At 41.3% G+C, this 18,957-nt stretch overlaps 1 protein-coding gene across 1 annotated transcript in view; it reads right to left on the bottom strand.

Annotated features, from left to right (window-relative positions):
* Positions 1–2,675: 2,675 nt before the first annotated feature.
* The window catches only part of LOC140185431 (uncharacterized), a 37,878-nt gene continuing 21,596 nt past the window's right edge, over positions 2,676–18,957 (bottom strand). Inside the window, exons 5-12 of the mRNA XM_072238771.1 lie at positions 17,574–18,232; positions 13,607–13,712; positions 11,930–12,076; positions 11,450–11,510; positions 9,465–9,631; positions 6,552–6,659; positions 5,413–5,527; positions 2,676–5,265 (exon numbers count right to left, since the gene is read on the bottom strand). Of these exons, the coding sequence (XP_072094872.1) occupies positions 5,246–5,265; positions 5,413–5,527; positions 6,552–6,659; positions 9,465–9,631; positions 11,450–11,510; positions 11,930–12,076; positions 13,607–13,712; positions 17,574–18,232 (1,383 nt within the window). The 3' untranslated portion in view covers positions 2,676–5,245. The remainder of the gene's footprint in view (positions 5,266–5,412; positions 5,528–6,551; positions 6,660–9,464; positions 9,632–11,449; positions 11,511–11,929; positions 12,077–13,606; positions 13,713–17,573; positions 18,233–18,957) is intronic.

Here is an 18,957-nt window from a genome sequence, read left to right as displayed (position 1 = left end):
TCATTATGTGGTTTTGTCAGTTTTAGTCTTGGTTTGTCCTGTGTTTCTTGTGCTATCATTCTGGAGGAACGTTGTATCATTCTTTAATGCGTGCATTTCTAAATGACAATAAACGAGGACTGAGTGTCCTCATAATCTAATCTAATCACCTCCAGTCCATTACATAATATCCAATCCAGTATAGGTGATTCACCAGCAGGCTCAATGACAAACTGCTCTAAAAACCCATCCCTTAGGCATTCAACAAACTCACTCTCTTGAGATCCATTACCGACCTGATTTTCCCGATCAACCTGGACGTTGAAATCTCCCATGGCATTGCCCTTTTGACGTGCCTTTTCTTTTTCCTGTTGTAACCTGTGGTCCACATCTCAGCTACTGTATATAACTGACATCAGGGTCCTTTTATCCTTACAGTTTCTTAACTCAACCCACGAGGATTCATCATCTTCTGTTCCTGTGTCACAACATTAGATAAGAGGTGGGTATCTGTTCTGGAACCTCATGATGTAGGACCTACGGCTCCTGTACCACCTTCCCAGTGGTAGTAGTGGGAAGAGAGTATGGCCGGTATGGTGGGGATCCTTGATTGTGGATGCTACTTTCTTGTGGTAATGCTCTTTGTAGATGTGCACAATGGTAGGGAGGGCTTTGCCTGTGATGGATTGGGCTGTATCCCATGCTCTCTTCTCAATGCTGCTATCAGGCAGAAGGTACAAAGGCCTGAAGACCCACAACACAAGGTTCAATTACAGCTACTTCTCCACTTTTGTCTAGTTTACGACTGTATTTCTTTTCTCTCTCCCTCAACTTGCGCTGATGTTTTTAATCGTGCAAGTTATGCATAATTTATGTTAATTTATCATAACTTATTTACAGAGCATTTTTCATACAGGTGATGCAGTTCAACCTGGTAAAGTGCATGTACAGCAATAGATTGTAACTAACATTCCACAATCCTTAAAATTTTGCCACTTACCTTGAGTGTTGCAAAGCAATGACCAACAAAACAGAAGTAGTATTGTGCTGGCAGAAACCCTCCAAGTCAGCTCATAGTGCTCTGCTCCTGCCACCATCTCACTTATCTTCATTTCTTCTAGAAATTCTGCTTCATTGCAACCAGTTACTATGAAATGTACATCACTAAGTCAAATAAATTTTGAGATGTGCTATATCATCAATGCTGAGCTACAAGTTTCTTCTGCGGAACTGAGGACTTGCACTTGGGATCTGACCTCACTGACTGCCTTTAATCAGCTTTATTAACTATTCATTTCAGCCTGGTGTGAAATAACAAACGGTTTACATTCACGTTTCTTTTCCAGAGGAACATCAGGCTGGTGAATTATTTTACACTGAATTATACTATTTGAGATCATGAGCTGCATGGAGATTTTGTCTTCCAATGGGGTGAAAGGAAATTTTGACAGAGTAATTCCTAAGAATGAATTCCAAAGGACCCGTCCCTGTTCTGTTCTATGTTCTAATGCACGAGTTCCTGGTCCCCTCACTTAATGGTATTGGTCCATGATATAAAAAAGGTTGGGAACCCTGTTCTATTGGCTAATGATTCATAATGGAGGAAGGTGGATTGTGGTGCTTCACTGATGGACTAACAATTTACATTAATGAATTACACACAGGAATCATGGCTGACAATAAACGAGAGGGGTTTTCACCAGTGAGAAAGATGCAACATTAAAAGGCTTGCAGAATAAGGCAAATAATTATCAGATAAATATGAGTTGGTACATTTTGGTAAGAAATATAGAGAAATCACATTATATTCAGAAGGTAAAGTTAGGTTGAGGAATGAGGTAAGAATACAGCAACTATTAAAAGATGTGCAGAGATTACAGAGGCTGTAAATAAAGCAGCTCGGGACATCAGGGCTTGGAGTTGAATTCCGGTGCTCTTCTGTAAGGAGTCTCTGTACGTCCTCCCCATGGAATGCATGGGTTTTCCCCAGGCTCTCCGGTTTCCTCCCACAGTCCAAAGACATAACCGGGTAGGTCATTGTAAACTGTTCCATGAATAGGTTAGGGTTAATCGGGCTTGCTGGGGCCAGGGGGGCCTACTCCGCGATGTATTGCTAAATTACACAAATAAACAAAGCATACCACCCTGTTAGAAACAGACACAAAACGTTGAAGGAACCCAGCATGTCAGAAGATGAATTAATCTACTGACCCGTAGATCTTTGGAATGTGGGAGGAAACCGGAGCACCCGGAGGAAACCCATGCGGTCATGGGGAGAACTTACAAACTCCTGACAGACAGCGGTGGGAATTGAACCCAGGTCGCTGCCATTGTAAAGCATTACACTAACCATTACATTACTCTGCCACTCCTCTGTGGTAAGAAAGAAAGAAAGTGAGGCAAGGATATACAAGCCAATCAGCCACTGTGAGTTTTGAAAATGACCAAGCATTCAAATCAAATTAGTTTGATGGTCATTTATCAAGTCATTGCTCGGTGCCTCGTGAAACATTTCACCTATCGAAACAAATCAAACGTTTTGATGTCACTCCTGAAGAACAATAATAAAAACTGCTTTCTGAACCCATAGAGACACAAATACAATATGAGTGAAAGGAGTTTAATTGCAACCAAAAATAGGTGAACTACCAAAGGAGTAATCATGCTCAGAAAAAAAAGTCAACATAATTGTACAGAGAAACAAGGGGGAAAGTCATAAGAAACCATTTATTGACACAATATATACAGTGCAATTGCTAGACAATATAACCAATAGAAGAAGCTTCAGAGAAACCAGCTCATTTGCAACCACAGATTCCCATATAACCTGAAAAGACCAGAAGCCAAAATTGAAATTGTTTGTTTTAATTGGTCAGTAATAGAAGTAGAAGAGTCTTATTTTATTTTTTCTCTTTCTCTTAATTGATATAACATACTAATTTGGCAATGAATAACCCCAAGAGAATGCAAACTCAAATGATTAAGGTCAACTCAGTTCAGTTTGGTAGGGTTAGTGACACAGATTGTAGGGGGATACCTGTTATACCCGTCTCGTCCAGCTGCTGCAGTGAGACATTCCATCCACACACATAATCTGTCCTATTTAACAGATTTTGAACAGAAGACAACAATTTTGACTTTGCAATCAGTCTAAGGACATGTTTACTTCTTTTTAGGTATATGTGCAACTCTTATAACTAAACACGAGAGACTCCAGAGCAACACACACAAAATGCTGGAGGAGCACAGCAGGTCAGGCAGCATCTATGGAAATGAATAAACTTTTGAGGTTTCAGGCCGAGACCCTCCTTCAGAACAGGAAAGGAAGACACCCAAATAAAAGGGTGGAGTGAGGCTAACTAGAAGATGATAGGTGAAACCAGGTGGGTAGGAAAGGCCGAGGGCTGGAGAAGAAGGAATCTGACAGGAGAGCAGAGTGGACCATAGGAGAAAGGGAAGGAGGAAGGGACCCAGGGGCAGTAATAGGTAGGTGAGAAGAGGTAAAAGGTCAGAGTGGGAAATAGAAGAAGAGTTGGGGGGGGTGGGGAGAGTAAAAAATTTGTTTACCGAAGAAGAAATCAATATTCATGCCATCAGGTTGGAGGCTGTCCAGACGGAATACAAGTGTTGCTCCTCATCTTGGCACAAGAGGAGGCCATGGATCGACATGTCAGAATGGAAATTGGAATTAAAATGTTTGGCCACCTGAAGTCCTGCTTGTGGTGGATGGAGCGGAGATGCTCAATGAAGTGGTCCCCCAATTTACAATGGGTCTCACCAATGTTGAGGATGCCACATTGGGAGCTCTGTACACAATAGACAACTCCTGCAGATACGCAGGTGAAGTGAAGTCTCACCTGGAAGGACTGCCTTCTAACTCTAGTTGTGTTTTAATATCCTTTACGCAGTTGGTGCAAGGGAACATATCCTTGCACTAATTTTGAGTAATGCCTTCAAAAATGTTCAAACATGTATTTTGGATCGTCATTTATTTATAATAATACTCAACTTCATTTATAAAATGCTTTTATTGCATATTATTTGTTTTTCACAATGATTTTGAACTTAATAAGCAATTTGAGTGTTTTCTCAAAATGCTGGATGAACTCAGCAAGTCAGGCAGCACATATGGAAATTACTAATTATTTTGATGTTGAATAAACAGTTGATATTTTGGCTCGAGATCTTTCATCAGGATTGGAAAGGAAGGAGGAAGAAGCTAGAATAGGTGGTGGAGGGAAAAGAGTACAAGTTGGTGATAGGTGAGGGGAAGATAGGTGGGTGGGGGAGGGGGATGAAGTGAGAAGTTGGGAGGTGACAGGTGGAAGAGGTAAAGGGTTGAAGAAGGAGGAATCTGAAAGTGGAGGAGAATGGACCAGGGAAAAGGGAATGTGGAAGGGAACCAGAGGGAGGTGATGGGCAGGTGAGAAGAAGGGGTAAGGTGAGGGTTCTCAGCTCAAAACGTCAACTGAGTATTGTACTCCTTTGGATGCTATCTCATCTGCTGAATTCCTCTTGCATTTTGTGATTGCTGCTTTAGATTTCTAGCATCTGCAGAACCTTGTTTTCTTGCTCACAGGTTGAGGATATTGATGACTAGTGTTTATTTCTATCGCTGAACTGAGGAAGTTGCTAGGAGCAGTAGGCTCACAAGAAGATTGGCACATTTCTTTTTGTGTAGTTTAACAGCTTTTATTTAGGGCTTCAGAGCTATTTAATAGTTTCACAGTTACCATTTCTGGGAATAGATTTATAAACATTAAAGAAAGATGAGCTTTATTTGTCCAATGTATATTGAAACAGAGTGAGATGTGTTGTTTTACATCAAATCAATCAGTGAGTATTGTGCTGTGATCACACCTCTGGCACCAACGTAGCACGGCCACAACTCACTAACCCTAACCGTTCGTCTTTGGAAGGTACAAGGAACCTGGAGCACCTGGAGGTAAGCCACGCAGTCACAGGGAGAACATAAAAGTCCTTACACACTGCAGTGGGAATTGAACTCCGATCAGTGATCACTGGTGCTGTAAAGTGATCTGTTAGCTGCTACGTTAAATTCCAAATTTATTTAATTACTTGAATTTAAAATTCCACATTTGCCAAGGTGGGATTCACATCGGCTGGACAAGTGGCCCAGAGTTCTGCCAGTGACTTAACTACTACATCACCATCCACTCATGTGCATGTCCAAAAAGGCAGTGGCTTGACATTAGCCGTAGCTCATGTTCCACATTGACCTTTACTTCTCATTTCCTTAACCTTCTCACTGATCTGGCAGAGTCCCTGTAAAAAGAAAACTCATTCAATTTTTTTCATCATTTTGGGAGGAATTTTTGCATGAATGTTTCAGACTTAATATCAGTTACAATAATTTAAAATGACTTTCTATTTTCCTTAAAGAAAGTTGTCTCTATGTGAATTTTTACTCACCTTGTGGCACATTGCTAGGCTGCTTGTAGCTTTTACAAAGAGGCAGTTCAGAGGCTATCACTAGGACCTCAGCTTTCTGATACACTGAATCAAGTACTGCATTAGAGCCAAGTTCCTATAGAGAGGCAAAGTCCAACATTAGTAGTTTCACTGAGTTATATTTATGTCAGAGGGGATGGGTGAGCACTAGGCAGGACATCCTGCTCACTTAAGGAAGGTGAAGCGTTTTCCATAGCCTCTCCTTTCCAGGCGTGGTGACTGCAGACCTGTATATACCAGAATGCTTGTTGGCATGGAGATGGCCTGTTTCTATGTTGGATGACTCTTTGACTGAGGCTCTCACAAGGGCTGAACAAGTCACTAGTTTATTTGTTAACAGTTGCATTTCCACTGATTGGGCTATGGGGATGTCAAATAACCTATGTCAGTGCCTAGTGACACAGTAGAATTCTATTCTAGTATACGGTAGAATTTAAATATATACAGTATGTCAGTGAATGTGTGTTACTAATCTATGTGCCTTACATTTAATTAAGGAACAAGATCATAAAACATAGGAGCAGAATTAGACTATTTGGCCAATCGAGTCAGCTCTGTCATTCCATCATAGCTGATTATTATCCCTCTCAGCCTAATTCTCCTGCTTTCTTCCTGTAACCTTTGACACCCTGATTAATCAAGAACCTATCAACCTCCAATGACATGTCCTGCACAGCCACCTCTGGTAATGAATTCCAGATTCACCACTCTCTGGTTAAAGAAACTACTTCTACTTCTGTTCTAAATGGATGTCCCTCTATTCTGAGGCTGTGACCTCCGGTGGTCCTGGACTCCCCCACTATAGGAAACATCCTCCCCACATCCATTCTATCTAGGCCTTTCAATATTCAATAGGTTTCAATAAGATAACCCCCCCACCCATTTTTGAGGCCCAGAGTTATCAAACATACATTAACCCTTTCATTCCCGGAATCATTCTCATGAACCTGAGAATGTAACTCTTATTTAGCTGATGGTAAAATTCTTTTGCAATAAAGAATATTAAAATACTAAGTGTGAGATAACAAAAGTTTTCAGCTAAATAACGACACTAAATTTCATCAAGTGTTTCTGCTCTGGTTTTATTGAATATAACATACCTTGTGAGCAATGGTTTTCATTTTACCAATATGGTCATAAAGCAAATTCAGGACTTCAGTGTCATTTTCTTCCTCTGCCAAATGGATGATACTTTGTCCATTCATGTCCTGCAGGGAAAGAAGACATCATTCAGATGAGTGACATTCCTTAATGGTTTCCCTTTTATCCCTCACCTCGTCTCCCAAGGGTGCTGGCCGGTTTTCCATTTGGGTACTAGCAATTTGCATATTGTCACTAAACTGCGACACCATTTATATCAGAAGCCAGTCTGCTTTGCACACGACACCACCCTGTCAAGGTCTGCAGAGGACTAGAATATAAAAGCAAGGATGTAATTCTGAGGCTTTATAAGGCATTGGTCAGACTGCACTTGGAGTATTGTGGGTAGTTTTGGGCCCCTTAATCTTAGAAAGGGTGTGCTGGCATTGGAGAGGGTTAAGAGGAGTTTAATAAGAGAGATCCCAGAAATGAAAGGGTTAATATATGAATGTTATTCAATGGCTCTGGGCCTGTACTCACTGGAGTTTAGAGGAATGATTGGAGAATCTCAAAGAAACCTATCAAATATTGATAGACCGAGATAGAGTAAATGTGGAGAGGATGTTTCCTATGGTGGGGGAGTCCAGGACCAGAGGGCACAGCCTCAGAATAGAAGGACAACCATTTAGAACAGAGATAAGGAGGAATTTCTATAGCCAGAAGGTGGTGGAATCCATTGCCACAGGCAGCTGCAGAGGCCAAGACATTGCCATATTTAAGACGGAGGTTGATAAGTTCTCAATTAATCAGGATGTCAAAGATTACAGGGAGAAGGCAGGAGAATGGGGTTGAGAGGGAAAGTAAATCAGCCATGATTGAATAGTGGAACAGACCTGATGGCCAAGTGACCTAATTCTGCTCCTGTTTTACAGCCTTCTGCTTGCAATCTTGCTGCCTGTGCACGTTTCTTTTATGTAAAACTGTATTTCTGGCATGGCTCTATTCACAATGAACTGAAATAGAATGCATGCTATTGGGCTTCAAATGCCTTTATGCATCCAATTAGCAGTCAGATCCAGTCGAGTTGAGCTTATTGTGATGTGTACAAGTACGGTGAGGTACGAGTATGATAAGGTACAGGTACAATGAAAAACTTGCTTGCAGCAGCATCACAGGCATGTAGATCCAGACAGAAACACAAAAATACAAATTATACAAGACAGTGAAAAGAAAAAGACTGCAAAACAAGATCTTTTGCAAATAAAGTGGACGGACAAATCCATGGTAGTGCAAGAGATGGTCCATAGTTGGTGATGTGAGATTAGGGTTGTGCAAGTATCTGACGGTTGTCGGGCAGGAATCAAAACAAGAAACAAAGGGTTTATTTCCCAAATCCATTAATCAGAATCATGTTTATTATCACTCACACATTGTGAAATTTGTTGTTTTGCGACAGCGGTACAGTGCAATACATAAAAAATTACAAGAAATTACAATGAGTGTTACAAAAAATAATTAAGTAGTGTAAAAAGAGGAAAATTGTGAGGTAGTGTTCATGGACCGTTCAAAAATCCAATGGTGGAGGGGAAGAAGCTGTTCCTAAAATGTTGCGTGTGTCTTCAGGCTCTTGTACCTCCTCACTGATAGTAGCAATGAGAAGAGGGCATGTCCTGGATGGTAGGGGGTCCATAAAGATGTATGCCATTTTCTTGAAGTATTGTCTTTGGAAGTGTCCTCAATGTTGAGGAGGCTCGTGCCCATGGAGCTGGCTGAGTTTACAACTTTCTGCAGCTTTTTCCGATCCTGTGGAGTGGACCCTCCATACCGGTCAGTGATGCAACCAGTCAGGATGCTCTCCACGGTATATCTGTAGAAATTTGTGAGAGTCTTTGGCGACATACCAATTCTCCTCAACCTCCTAATGAAATATACTTACTGGTGTGTCTTGTTCATAATTGACCCCACCTGTAAGACTGTTTGAGACAACTTATTTTTTATTCTTTCTTACTTCTCTTCAAATATTTGTATATTTGTGCACTTGTAATGCTACTGTGACACTGTAATTTCCTTTGGGATCAATAAAGTTTCTATCTATCAATATGTTGGTTTCAAATACTGGACATCAATATATGCTCCACAAGCACAAAAAGGTAAAATTTTGTTTTTTTGTCATTGTCCAATCGAGATCTACAAGGCCTAGTTCCTTGGGTCTCCCATTACTTTTCTGTCTCCTTTGAAGAACCCCTTAAAAACTACCCTTTTAGCCTGTTTTCTAGTCCTACCTCATGTAGAGGGATGTAAAATTTTGTTTGTATGCACCTATGAAGCATCTTGGTAAGTTTACTGAAATACAAGGTGTTATATGACCTACTTTCCAGCTGTTAAGGTACTATTCATAAAGTGTAAAATTACATTGATAACCAATCCCAAATTTATTGTTAAATAAAAATCATAATAGATGAAGCTTAGACTTGACTTCCTGAACATAGGTGTTGACACTGATCCGTCCCATCAGATTTTGTATGCCGACTCCGGAGGCCTGTTTGGGGTTCAGCGACTGTCTGTGCATGTGAGTGGAAGGGGGCTTGTTTTGCCCTGGTTGTGTTCTGTTGTTGTTGCTGCTGCTGCTCGTGTTGCTCTGCTGAACATTGTGGACGTGCCAGGTTGGCACCGGAATGTGTGAAGGCACTTGCGGGCTGCCCCCAGCGCATCCTTGGGTTTGTTGGTTGTTAACACAAAAACGTATTTCACTGGATGTTTGGATGTACGTGTGATAATTAAGTGGACTTGAATCTAGAGAATAAACTGATATGGTTTCTTGCTCCTGCTCCGGCCCTGTTATATATTCAATGATAAGCTACTTCTTGAGAATCCAATGAAATACAATTCTGAGAACTTTCAGTTAAAATGCCACAATGTGGTACCTTCCGTACCTGCAAGGAAATAGAGGATCCCATCCTCAGCAGGCATCTCAACCCATCCAGGAGCTGCTCCTTTCTCAGCGCCATGAACCTCTGCATGTCACTGCCCATCTCCGAGTTCTCAAACTCCTTTACTGTTGCAATGTGAGCCAACATTACATAGTGTAATGGGGTCAGATCTTTAAACCAAAGACAACAGCTTGTTACTCACACTTACTGAAATTAGTCATACCTAGAGTCTTTGGTGATATACCAAATCTCCTCAAACTTCTAATGAGCTTGCATGCCTTCTTTCTAATTGCATCGATATACTGGACATCAATACACTGTCCGTGAGCACAGTAAGCTGCAGCTGGAGTCCCCAGCACAATCCTCACTGACCTGATTTGATGTACATGTGACCAATGCTTTATTAGGTACACCAGTACACCTGCTTGTTAATGCAAATATCTAATCAGCCAATCATGTGGCAGCAACTGTTGTAACGTGTGGTTATTTGAGGTACTGTCACCTTCCTGTCAGTTTGAACCAGTCTGGCCATTCTCCTCCGACCTCTCTCATTAACAAAGCGTTTTCACCCACAGAACTGCTGCTCACTGGATGTCTTCTTGTTTCTCACACCGTTCTCTGTAAACTCTAGAGACTGTTGTGTGTGAAAATCCCAGGAGATCAGCAGATTTCTGAGATACTCAAACCACCCCGTCTGGCACCAACAATCATTCCACAGACAAAATCACTTCCGGAAGAGGATGGTGCCAGTGAACAATGCTACCATGGCGACATTCTCCAGATGACCCATGAACTGTTTTTTTCCCCCACTTCTTTTATATCTTCTTTTTCTTTTAGCTGTGGTCCTGATACCATTGGAGCCTGTGATATGCAGTTTGATGGTGTGTTTTCAGGCTGATTGAGTGATCTTGCATTTTGCTGCCTCCAAGAAGGTTCCTGGAGGTGAGTGGCCTCGAGGCTAAGAAGCTTAGAGATGGGGCACGAGCCCCTGATCAACTTAATTCTCACTGATCAAAATGTTGAGGAAGATTGAAAACATTGAGGTGAGTGTGAAAGCGAGCAAATGTTCAGGGCTGTCTAACAGCCTGTCGTTTGCTGCTGCCAGTGGAAGGTGTCTGCGTGTGATGGTCTCAGTCTCTCTCTCCCTGATGCTGTCGGAGGATGGTACAGAAGTTCTGGGTCTGCAGTTTGTGGATTGGGCTGTAGCTCCTGGTCACTCCTTTTTTTTGTTGCTATTTTGCTAAATTTGGGTGACTTTGAATCAGAGCAGCCTGCAGCTGAACTGAGCTGAAATGAATGTGGACTCTTTCGATGTTGTATTTTATACTCTGTAATTTCGCCCTTTCTTTCTTGTTGCTGTTTGCACCATTTGCTTTTTGCACGAGGGGGGGTTGATGCTATTGTTGCTGTTTGCGCGATTTGTTTTTGCACGGGGGGGGTTGATGCTATTTTTGCTGTTTGCGCGATTTGTTTTTGCATGCGGGGAGGGGCTGATGTTCTCATTGTCGTTCGCGCGATTTGTTTTTTCGCACGGGGGGGGTTTGATGTTCTTGTTTCCATTTGTGTGATTTGTTTTCTTTGTGTGGCGGAGTTGATTTTGTTTCTTTGAACAGGTTCCATGCCTTTCTTTGTTTCGTGGCTGTCTGCGGAAAGACAAAGCTCAGAGTTGTACACTCCATGCATACTTTGAACATAAATGTACTTTGAATCCTTTTGAGTCACATTTCTTCCCGATTCTGATGTTTGGCCTGAACAAATGAACTTGAACTTCATGACCATGTCTGCGTGCACTGAGTTGCTGCCACGTGGTTGGCTGATTAGATATTTGCATTAATGAGGTATGCAGGGGTACCTAATAAAGTGGCCATTGAGCGTAAAGCTAACCTTATTTTAAGCATACATAGATTATCACATTCAACACAGTTGGCAAATTTAATCCAAGCTGACTAGAAATTATATCACTGAAGATACACAGATCTAAAACTTACAATTATTGTCCCTGGCATCAATGTCAAAATCTGTTCCATTCTTCAGGGTCTTCTCTATTACCTGCAATAATCAATAATAATGTCATTGTTGGATAAGTGTAGCAGAGGTATTAGCTAATCTGGAGTCATGAGGTTTGCCTGGGGATCACATAGGAGCGTAGTGGCTAGAGTAACACCTTATTACACTGGTGATCAGAGTTCAATTCCCACTGCTGCCTGTATGTTCTCCCCCGTGACTGCTGGGTTTTCTCCAGGTGCTCCGGTTTCCTCCCACATTCCAAAGACATACAGGTTATTGTTAGTGAGTTGTAGGCATGCTACGTTGATGCTGGAAGCACAGCAACTTGCTGGCTGCCCCAGCACATCCTCATACAGTGTTGGTCATTGACCTCAACGACACATTTCACCGGATGTTTCGATGTACGTGTGAGAAATAAAGCAAATCTTTCATCTTTAACTGCAGACTTCCTGCTGATATACCTGTAATACTTGGAGGAAGCCATTCTCTGCACACAGATGTATAGGAGTCTTCCCCAGAAAGTCCCTCTCATTGATCTGGGCTCCCAGTGAAATAAGATCATTGACCATCAGGTGCTGGTTTCGTTCCGCAGCTAAGTGTAGTGCAGTCTACGAAAACAATACGAGGAGAATCAGTACACTCCAAGCTCTGAATGACCTCCCCCTTCTGATGAGTTCCCATTTCTCTCAATTCCAAGACATTGTTGTTTCAGTGGCCTCTCTTACAGAACTTGTTAAGAATTGAAATATTTTCATGATTGTGTTAACACACTTGTAAATAGACCTGAAGCCCAGAGCCCACCCATTTTAATTCTACTTCCCATTCCAACGCGTTGGTCCACGGCCTCCTTGACGGCCAGGGTAAGGCCACACTCAGGCTGGAGGAGCAACACCCATATTCCATCTAGGTAGTCTCCAGCTTGATGGTATGAACATCGATTTCTCCAACTTCCTTTAATTTCTCTCTCCCCGCCCCCCCCCCCTCTCATTTTCAGTTCGCCATCGTGGCTCCATTCTCTCCTCCTCACCTGCTTATCATCTGTTTCTCCCACGGTCCACTCTCCTTTCCTAACAGATTCCTTCTTCTTCAACCCTTTACCTCTTCCATCCATCACCTTCCATCTTCGTACTTCACTCCCCTTTCCCTACCCACCTTCCCCTCACCTGGCTTCACCTATCACCTGCCAGCTTGTACACCTTTTCTTCACCCTCGTCTTCTTAATCTGGCACCTTCCCCCTTCCTTTCTAGTCCTTATGAAGGGTCTCATCCGAAACGTTAACTGTTCATTTCTCTCTGCAGATGCTGTCTGACTTGCTGAATTCCTCCAGCATTTTATGTGTGTTAAGATGAAGGGGATAATGTGCAATTTGGAAAATAGATTTCATTTAACACACAAGATATAATGTCTCTGTTTATCTTTCAAGTTTAAATTGGGTATTACAAAGCTGTATGGCTCTTTTTAAGCTGATTATCAGTCTTCAATGAAGCTGAGTATTAGATTGCAGTAAGCTTTAGTTTGCAGGAACAACTATGGTTACACTGTGATATTTACTGAAGGAATTAAGCATATTGTAAGGTTCAAGGTGCAATTATGCCTTTACAGATTAGTCCACTTTTCATTTATGCCCTTTTTTAAAAAAAAATCTCGAGACATTAATACAAAAGGAGCCCTACAAGCTCTTTCTGGAAAGGTAAATTAAAATATTACAAAACTTTTCAAAATCCTCAATCACTTACCTGATCAAGTTTTTCCCTCCCTCATTCCCTCTTCTATTGCCCATTCTAGCTTCCTTCTTACCTCTTCTCCTCACCAGCCTATCATCTACCCCTGGTTCCCCTCCTCCTTTCACTTCTCCCATGGTCAACTCTCCTCTCTTATTAGATTCCTTCTTCTTTAGCACTTTACCTTTTTCCACCTATCCCCTCCCAGCTTCTTTCTTCATCCTCCCTCCCCCCACCCACCTGGCTCACCTATCTTGTACTCCTTGCCCTCCCCCCTCCTCCTTATTCTGGTTTCTGCCCCCTTCCATTTCCAGTCCTGCTGAAGGGTCTTGGCCCGAAATGTCAACTGCTTGTTCATTTCCATAGATGCTGCCTGACCTGCCGAGTTCCTCCAGCATTTTGTGTGCGTCACTTACCTGACCTCTGGAATCCTTTGTATCAATGCTACTCAAGTCAGACATCCGACAAGCTAACCCAAAAGCGAGAGCTCTCTTCCCCTGAATGACAGCATAATGTAACAATCTATGAAAGCATAAAAAATAGGGTAGTTGGTTAGCAGGGTGACAAAGCACTGAAATAAGAAATACAGCGATTCAAATAAAGTAGTTTTTCTGCAATTAGTATGTAAATTCCAATGATATGTAAATTGGAGTAAATTACATAGTAACATGCAAAAGGCTGGAGGAACTCAGCAGGTCAGGCAGCATCTGTGGAGAGGAATAAACATTTCAAACTGAGACCCTCCATCAGGACACCTGATGAATGAACATTGGCTCTTTATTCCCCTCCATAAATGTTGCCTGAGCTGCTGAGTTCCTCCTGCATTTTGTGTGTTACTGCTCTGGATTTCCAGCATCTGCAGAACCTCTTGTGTTTAGTAAATTTACATGTTTGGCAATTTTTTTTTGTTACAATACTGCTAAGTATATCTTGTGGTAGATGAGTCACTCATTTCCATTGAGATTATCTTAAATGATCATCAGGTACACTGGTATTGACTTATCTCTTTTTTTAAAATGTTATGCACAAAAGCATAAGGAGAATCAGATTTCTTGGAAGAAAAGGAATGCATCCAACTCATGCTTATTTACATTCCTTAGAAGTCACACAATGACTACTGTTCCACACCCTTACCACCCTCTGAGTAAAGAAGTGCCCTCTCATTTTTCCCTTAAACATTTCACCTTTCGCCCTTATCCCATGACCTGTAGTTGTAGTCCCACCCAACCTCGGTGGAAAAAGTCTGCTTGCATTTACCCTATCTATTATCATCATCATCAGGTGCCGTGCCCAGTTTGAGCTTTGACTGCCATGGCCCACACACTCCTGTTTCGGGTCAAGTGGATCAATTCATTGGTATTCATTTCCAGTTCTCTGGCTGCTGTCTCCATCATTATTTGTCTTTGTCTTCCTCTTGCTTTCTTCCCTTCAATCTTTCCCATAATTACCATGCATTCTAACTCCTCTTTCCTAATCACATGTCCAATGAAGTTATGTTGCCTTTTCATGATCTCATACATTATCTCTCTTTTTGTGTTTGCTCTGTTCATGAGATCCTTGTTAAATATTCGTTTCGCCCATGATATTCTCTGCATCCTCCTCAATAACCACACCTCTGCTGCTTCAATTCGTTTCCTCATGTTACTAGATATTGTCCAACATTCTGATCCACATAACATAACTGGATAAACATAACATTTCAATACTCTGAGGCGGGTTGTCATACCTAGTTTAGTATTGGTCAGTATACTCTTCATTCTCGTAAAGGTGTCTTTTGCCATCCCTATTCTTCTTTTGATGTCCATGTCACACCTGCCATCTGATGTCACCCAGCTTCCTAAGTAGCAAAAGTTCTGTATTTGTTTTACGTCTTCCCCGTTTATTCTCAGCCTGCAGATAGGATTCTCCTTCTTTTTGGATATCACCATACATTCTGTCTTTTTGCAATTGATAGACCCATTTTTGCACTTTCTTCAACAATTATATCAATTAAGTTTTGTAGTTCTTCCTCCGTACTTGCAATTAACACAGTGTCATCCGCATATCTGAAATTACTGATGTTTTCACCGCCAACTTTGATTCCCAAGATGTCTCTTATTTTTTGTAATATTGTTTCACTGTACACTTTAAATAAATCAGGGGAGAAAACACACCCTTGTCTAACACCTCTTGATTTTTGTAAACTGACTCACTTCTCCATCTATTTTTACAGCGGCAGTTTGCTCCCAGTACAGATTTCTGATTAGGTGGAGGTCTTTTGAACCTAGATCTAGAGCTTCCTGTAATATTTCAAATAACTTACTGTGCTTCACTTTATCAAATGCTTTTGTGTAGTCGATAAAACAAACAAATCTTTTTGCACTTGAATAGCTCGTTCTGATAGTATCCTTAACATCAACATTGCATTTCTTGTACCTTTGTCTTTCACAAAACCACATTGTTCTTTACCTATTTCAGCTTGTATCTTACTTTTAGTTCTTGTCATCAAAATTCTTAGAAGTATCTTGGTGATATGACTCATTAAACTTATGGTCCTATGTAATTCACATTCTGTTGCTCCAGCTTTCTTAGGAAGAGTGATAAATACTGATTTTTTTCATCTCTTCTGGTATTATTCCAGTCTCATAAATGTCATTGATTAGGTCAGTAAGTTTTTCGAGTCCATAATCTTCAAGGGCGATAATTTATACCCCTATCTATACCCCTCATAATTTTGTCTACCTCTATTAAATCTCCCCTCATTCTCCTACACTCCGGGGAATAAAGTCCTAACCTGTTCAACCTTTCCCTGTACATCAGGTCCTCAAGTCCTTGTAAAATTCATCTGTACTTTTTCCAATATTATTAGTACAAAGAGGAAACGGATTGAAGCAAATCCCCAGCATTGTTGTTGGATTTTTTAATGGGACAGCAAGTGGGGTGCTTTTCTGAAGAGTGCTACCCGTCAGTTTCTGATGTACCCTGGTGGCAAGCGAAGGTCCTCTCGACCTACTTCTTAGGAAAATCTGAATAACTGGCATGTGAGCAAGGCACTCCCCCAGATGAAAATCAACAAACTACGGTTCTCTGTAGGACAGCAAACAAGGAAATCAACCTTAATCTAAATACAAAGAGACAAAATTAACTTTTATTTAGGTCTAACTGTGCCAGAATGGTAAATGTACAACATAAGGGTCAAATAATGAGCACAAGAGATTCTGCAGATGCTGGAAATCCAGAGCTGCCTAACCTGTTGAGTTTCCCCAGAATTTTGAGGGTCAAATAATATCCATCTTAAAATTCACATTAGGGAAGTCTGTATTACTTGAATGGCATGGCAAAATTATTTATAAATAATTATGATATTCAACTGTAATATTCACTAACAATAATACCCATTCCATAACCTTTGTACTAGGCTAGACAATAGATATTTTTATTGCATTATATTCTGGTCAAAGAAGGAAGAAGGGAGTTGGTGTGTGCTCAGGAGTAGGGCAAATGTGCTTACGTAGATTCAGAATGCATTCAAAAACTTTAACAAGCATCTATACCACAGAGATGTTGCATCACAGCCAGGTATGGACACACCAATGCCCAGGAATGGAAGAGTCCACAGAAAGTGGTGAATGTGGCCCAGTTCATCACAGGCAAAGCCCTCCTCACTGTTACGCGGAGCACTGCCACAAGAAAGCAGGATCTACTGTCAAGTACCCCCAACATCCAGACCATGCTCTCTTCTTACTGCTGCTTTGGGCAGATGGTAGAGGAGCGTTGGGTGTCACACCACCAGTTTCTGGCCCTGAGCCAGCATAGATTACTCCACTCACCTCAACTCTAAATTGATTTCACAACCTATGGACTCACTTTCAAGGACTCTACAATCATGTTTTCAGTATTATTTCTTTCTTTCTTTTGTTTGCACGTGTGTTTTATTTTGCACATTGGTTATCAATCTTTATGAATAATTTTTTGTGAGTTCTATTGTGTTTCTTTATTTTCCTGTAAATGCCTGTAGGAAAATGAATCTCAAGGTGACATATACAGACTTTGATAATAAATTTACTTGGCTTGACCTTCAGCTGAATGTTTTTATCATTCATTGTCTTCCTGTCACCTGGATCTGACTGGCGTTACAGTAGTGTAGGGGTTAGCATGATGGCATTACACCTTGGGGCACTGAAGTTCTGTATGACCTCCCTGCAAAACGTGTGGGTTTCCTCTGGGTGCTCCAGTTTCCTCCCACAGTCCAAAGACGTATGGATTAGTGGGTTAATTGGTCAATGTAAATTGCCCTGTGATTAGGCTACGGTTAATTTGGTGGGTTGCTGGGCAATGGCCAGAAGGGTCTGTACTACACTGTATCACTAAACAAAATAAAATAACAGCTGTTGCTTAACTTACGTGTTGCCATACTTGTCCACTGACAGGATGTCCTCAGGTGACAAGGCAACAAGGCTGCTCTCGATCTGCTGCAGTTGAAACTGGAAGAAAGACAATGCGGAGCTTTCTGGAAGATATTGCTGTTGAGAAACTTCCAATTCCAGAGTGGATCTGCTGCTCTGGGATTCACTCGACGCCGCCTGCCCCAACACTTTTGGCTTTGGCAGTGGTGACTGAGGATGTGACAGATATCTGGTATTGTGAGGATAGCACTGATGCAGACAGAAAAGTTTGCCTTCCTCAGAATTGTCCACACAGCACTCTCGGGCAAAGGCTGCCAACCAGCCTGGTGAACGGTACCAAGACTCACATTCTGAAGCTGAATACGGTTTGCACGATGGAGATACCAGATCCAGGTGGGCTGCATCATTCTCATAGAGGTAACCCACGTTGTAGTGGAAGGCTGGGTTGTTAGCTTGTAGAACAGGGTGATGGTTTCTAGAGTGCAGGTCTCTGAGGCTGACAGGACAGCCCATGTAATACCTCTGAGGACAATTAATTCCAATTTGTCCCTGATGGGGTTGCAGTCCCCCTTGCTTCAGATCTGTCTCCAAAACTTCCACCAAATCTTCCAACAAATCTTCAACATTTTTTGGAGGACAAACATTCACCTTTTTTGTCTGGAAAGGTAAACAAACGAGGAAGCCATTTGTTGATTCAGGAAATCTACAAGATTTAACAATTTTAACATATCTTTGACAAAACGAGGTGTTCAATAATGATGCAAATTATGTTATTAACATGAATGCAAATATCGTACAAATAACACATTGTGTTTTTCACTTCCTAGAAACAATTATGGGGTTTCAAATCTCACTAGGGTAAGTAAAACATTTGCATACAAGTTATATAAAAAAAACAGAAAATAATAAAAAAGAGGCAGTTAACTTGCTGATGAGTTCAAAGTAAATTTATTATCAACCATACACTAACTTGAGATTCATTTTCTTGTAGGCATTCACCATAAAACAAAGAAATATATTAGTAACATTGAAAAACTACACACAAAGACAAACAACCTACGTGCCGAGGGAGACAAAATGGACAAATAAATGAACAAACAAGTAAATAATGCTGAGACCATGAGTTGTCGAGTCACTGTTCACCAAGATGGTTCTGGCGACACACAAGGTTTTGCGGGCCATTCACAAATCTTCGAGATGGAGCATAACATAAGTTCTTGTTCTCTCACTACAGGGGTTGCCTGACTGCTTTGGTACACAGATTGCTGCTAAACCCTTACCCTGATGACACATGCCGAGTTACCATGAGGAACAAAGGGTTACATGATGATAAGTTGAGCAAAATACTCGACTATAGAAAGAATTAACTGAAGATATTGTTA

The sequence above is a fragment of the Mobula birostris genome, chromosome 20, assembly GCF_030028105.1.
Source record: "Mobula birostris isolate sMobBir1 chromosome 20, sMobBir1.hap1, whole genome shotgun sequence".
Lineage (NCBI taxonomy): Eukaryota > Metazoa > Chordata > Chondrichthyes > Myliobatiformes > Myliobatidae > Mobula > Mobula birostris.
Note: the sequence above shows the minus strand (reverse complement) of the source record. Positions and strands in the feature narration are given on the sequence as shown.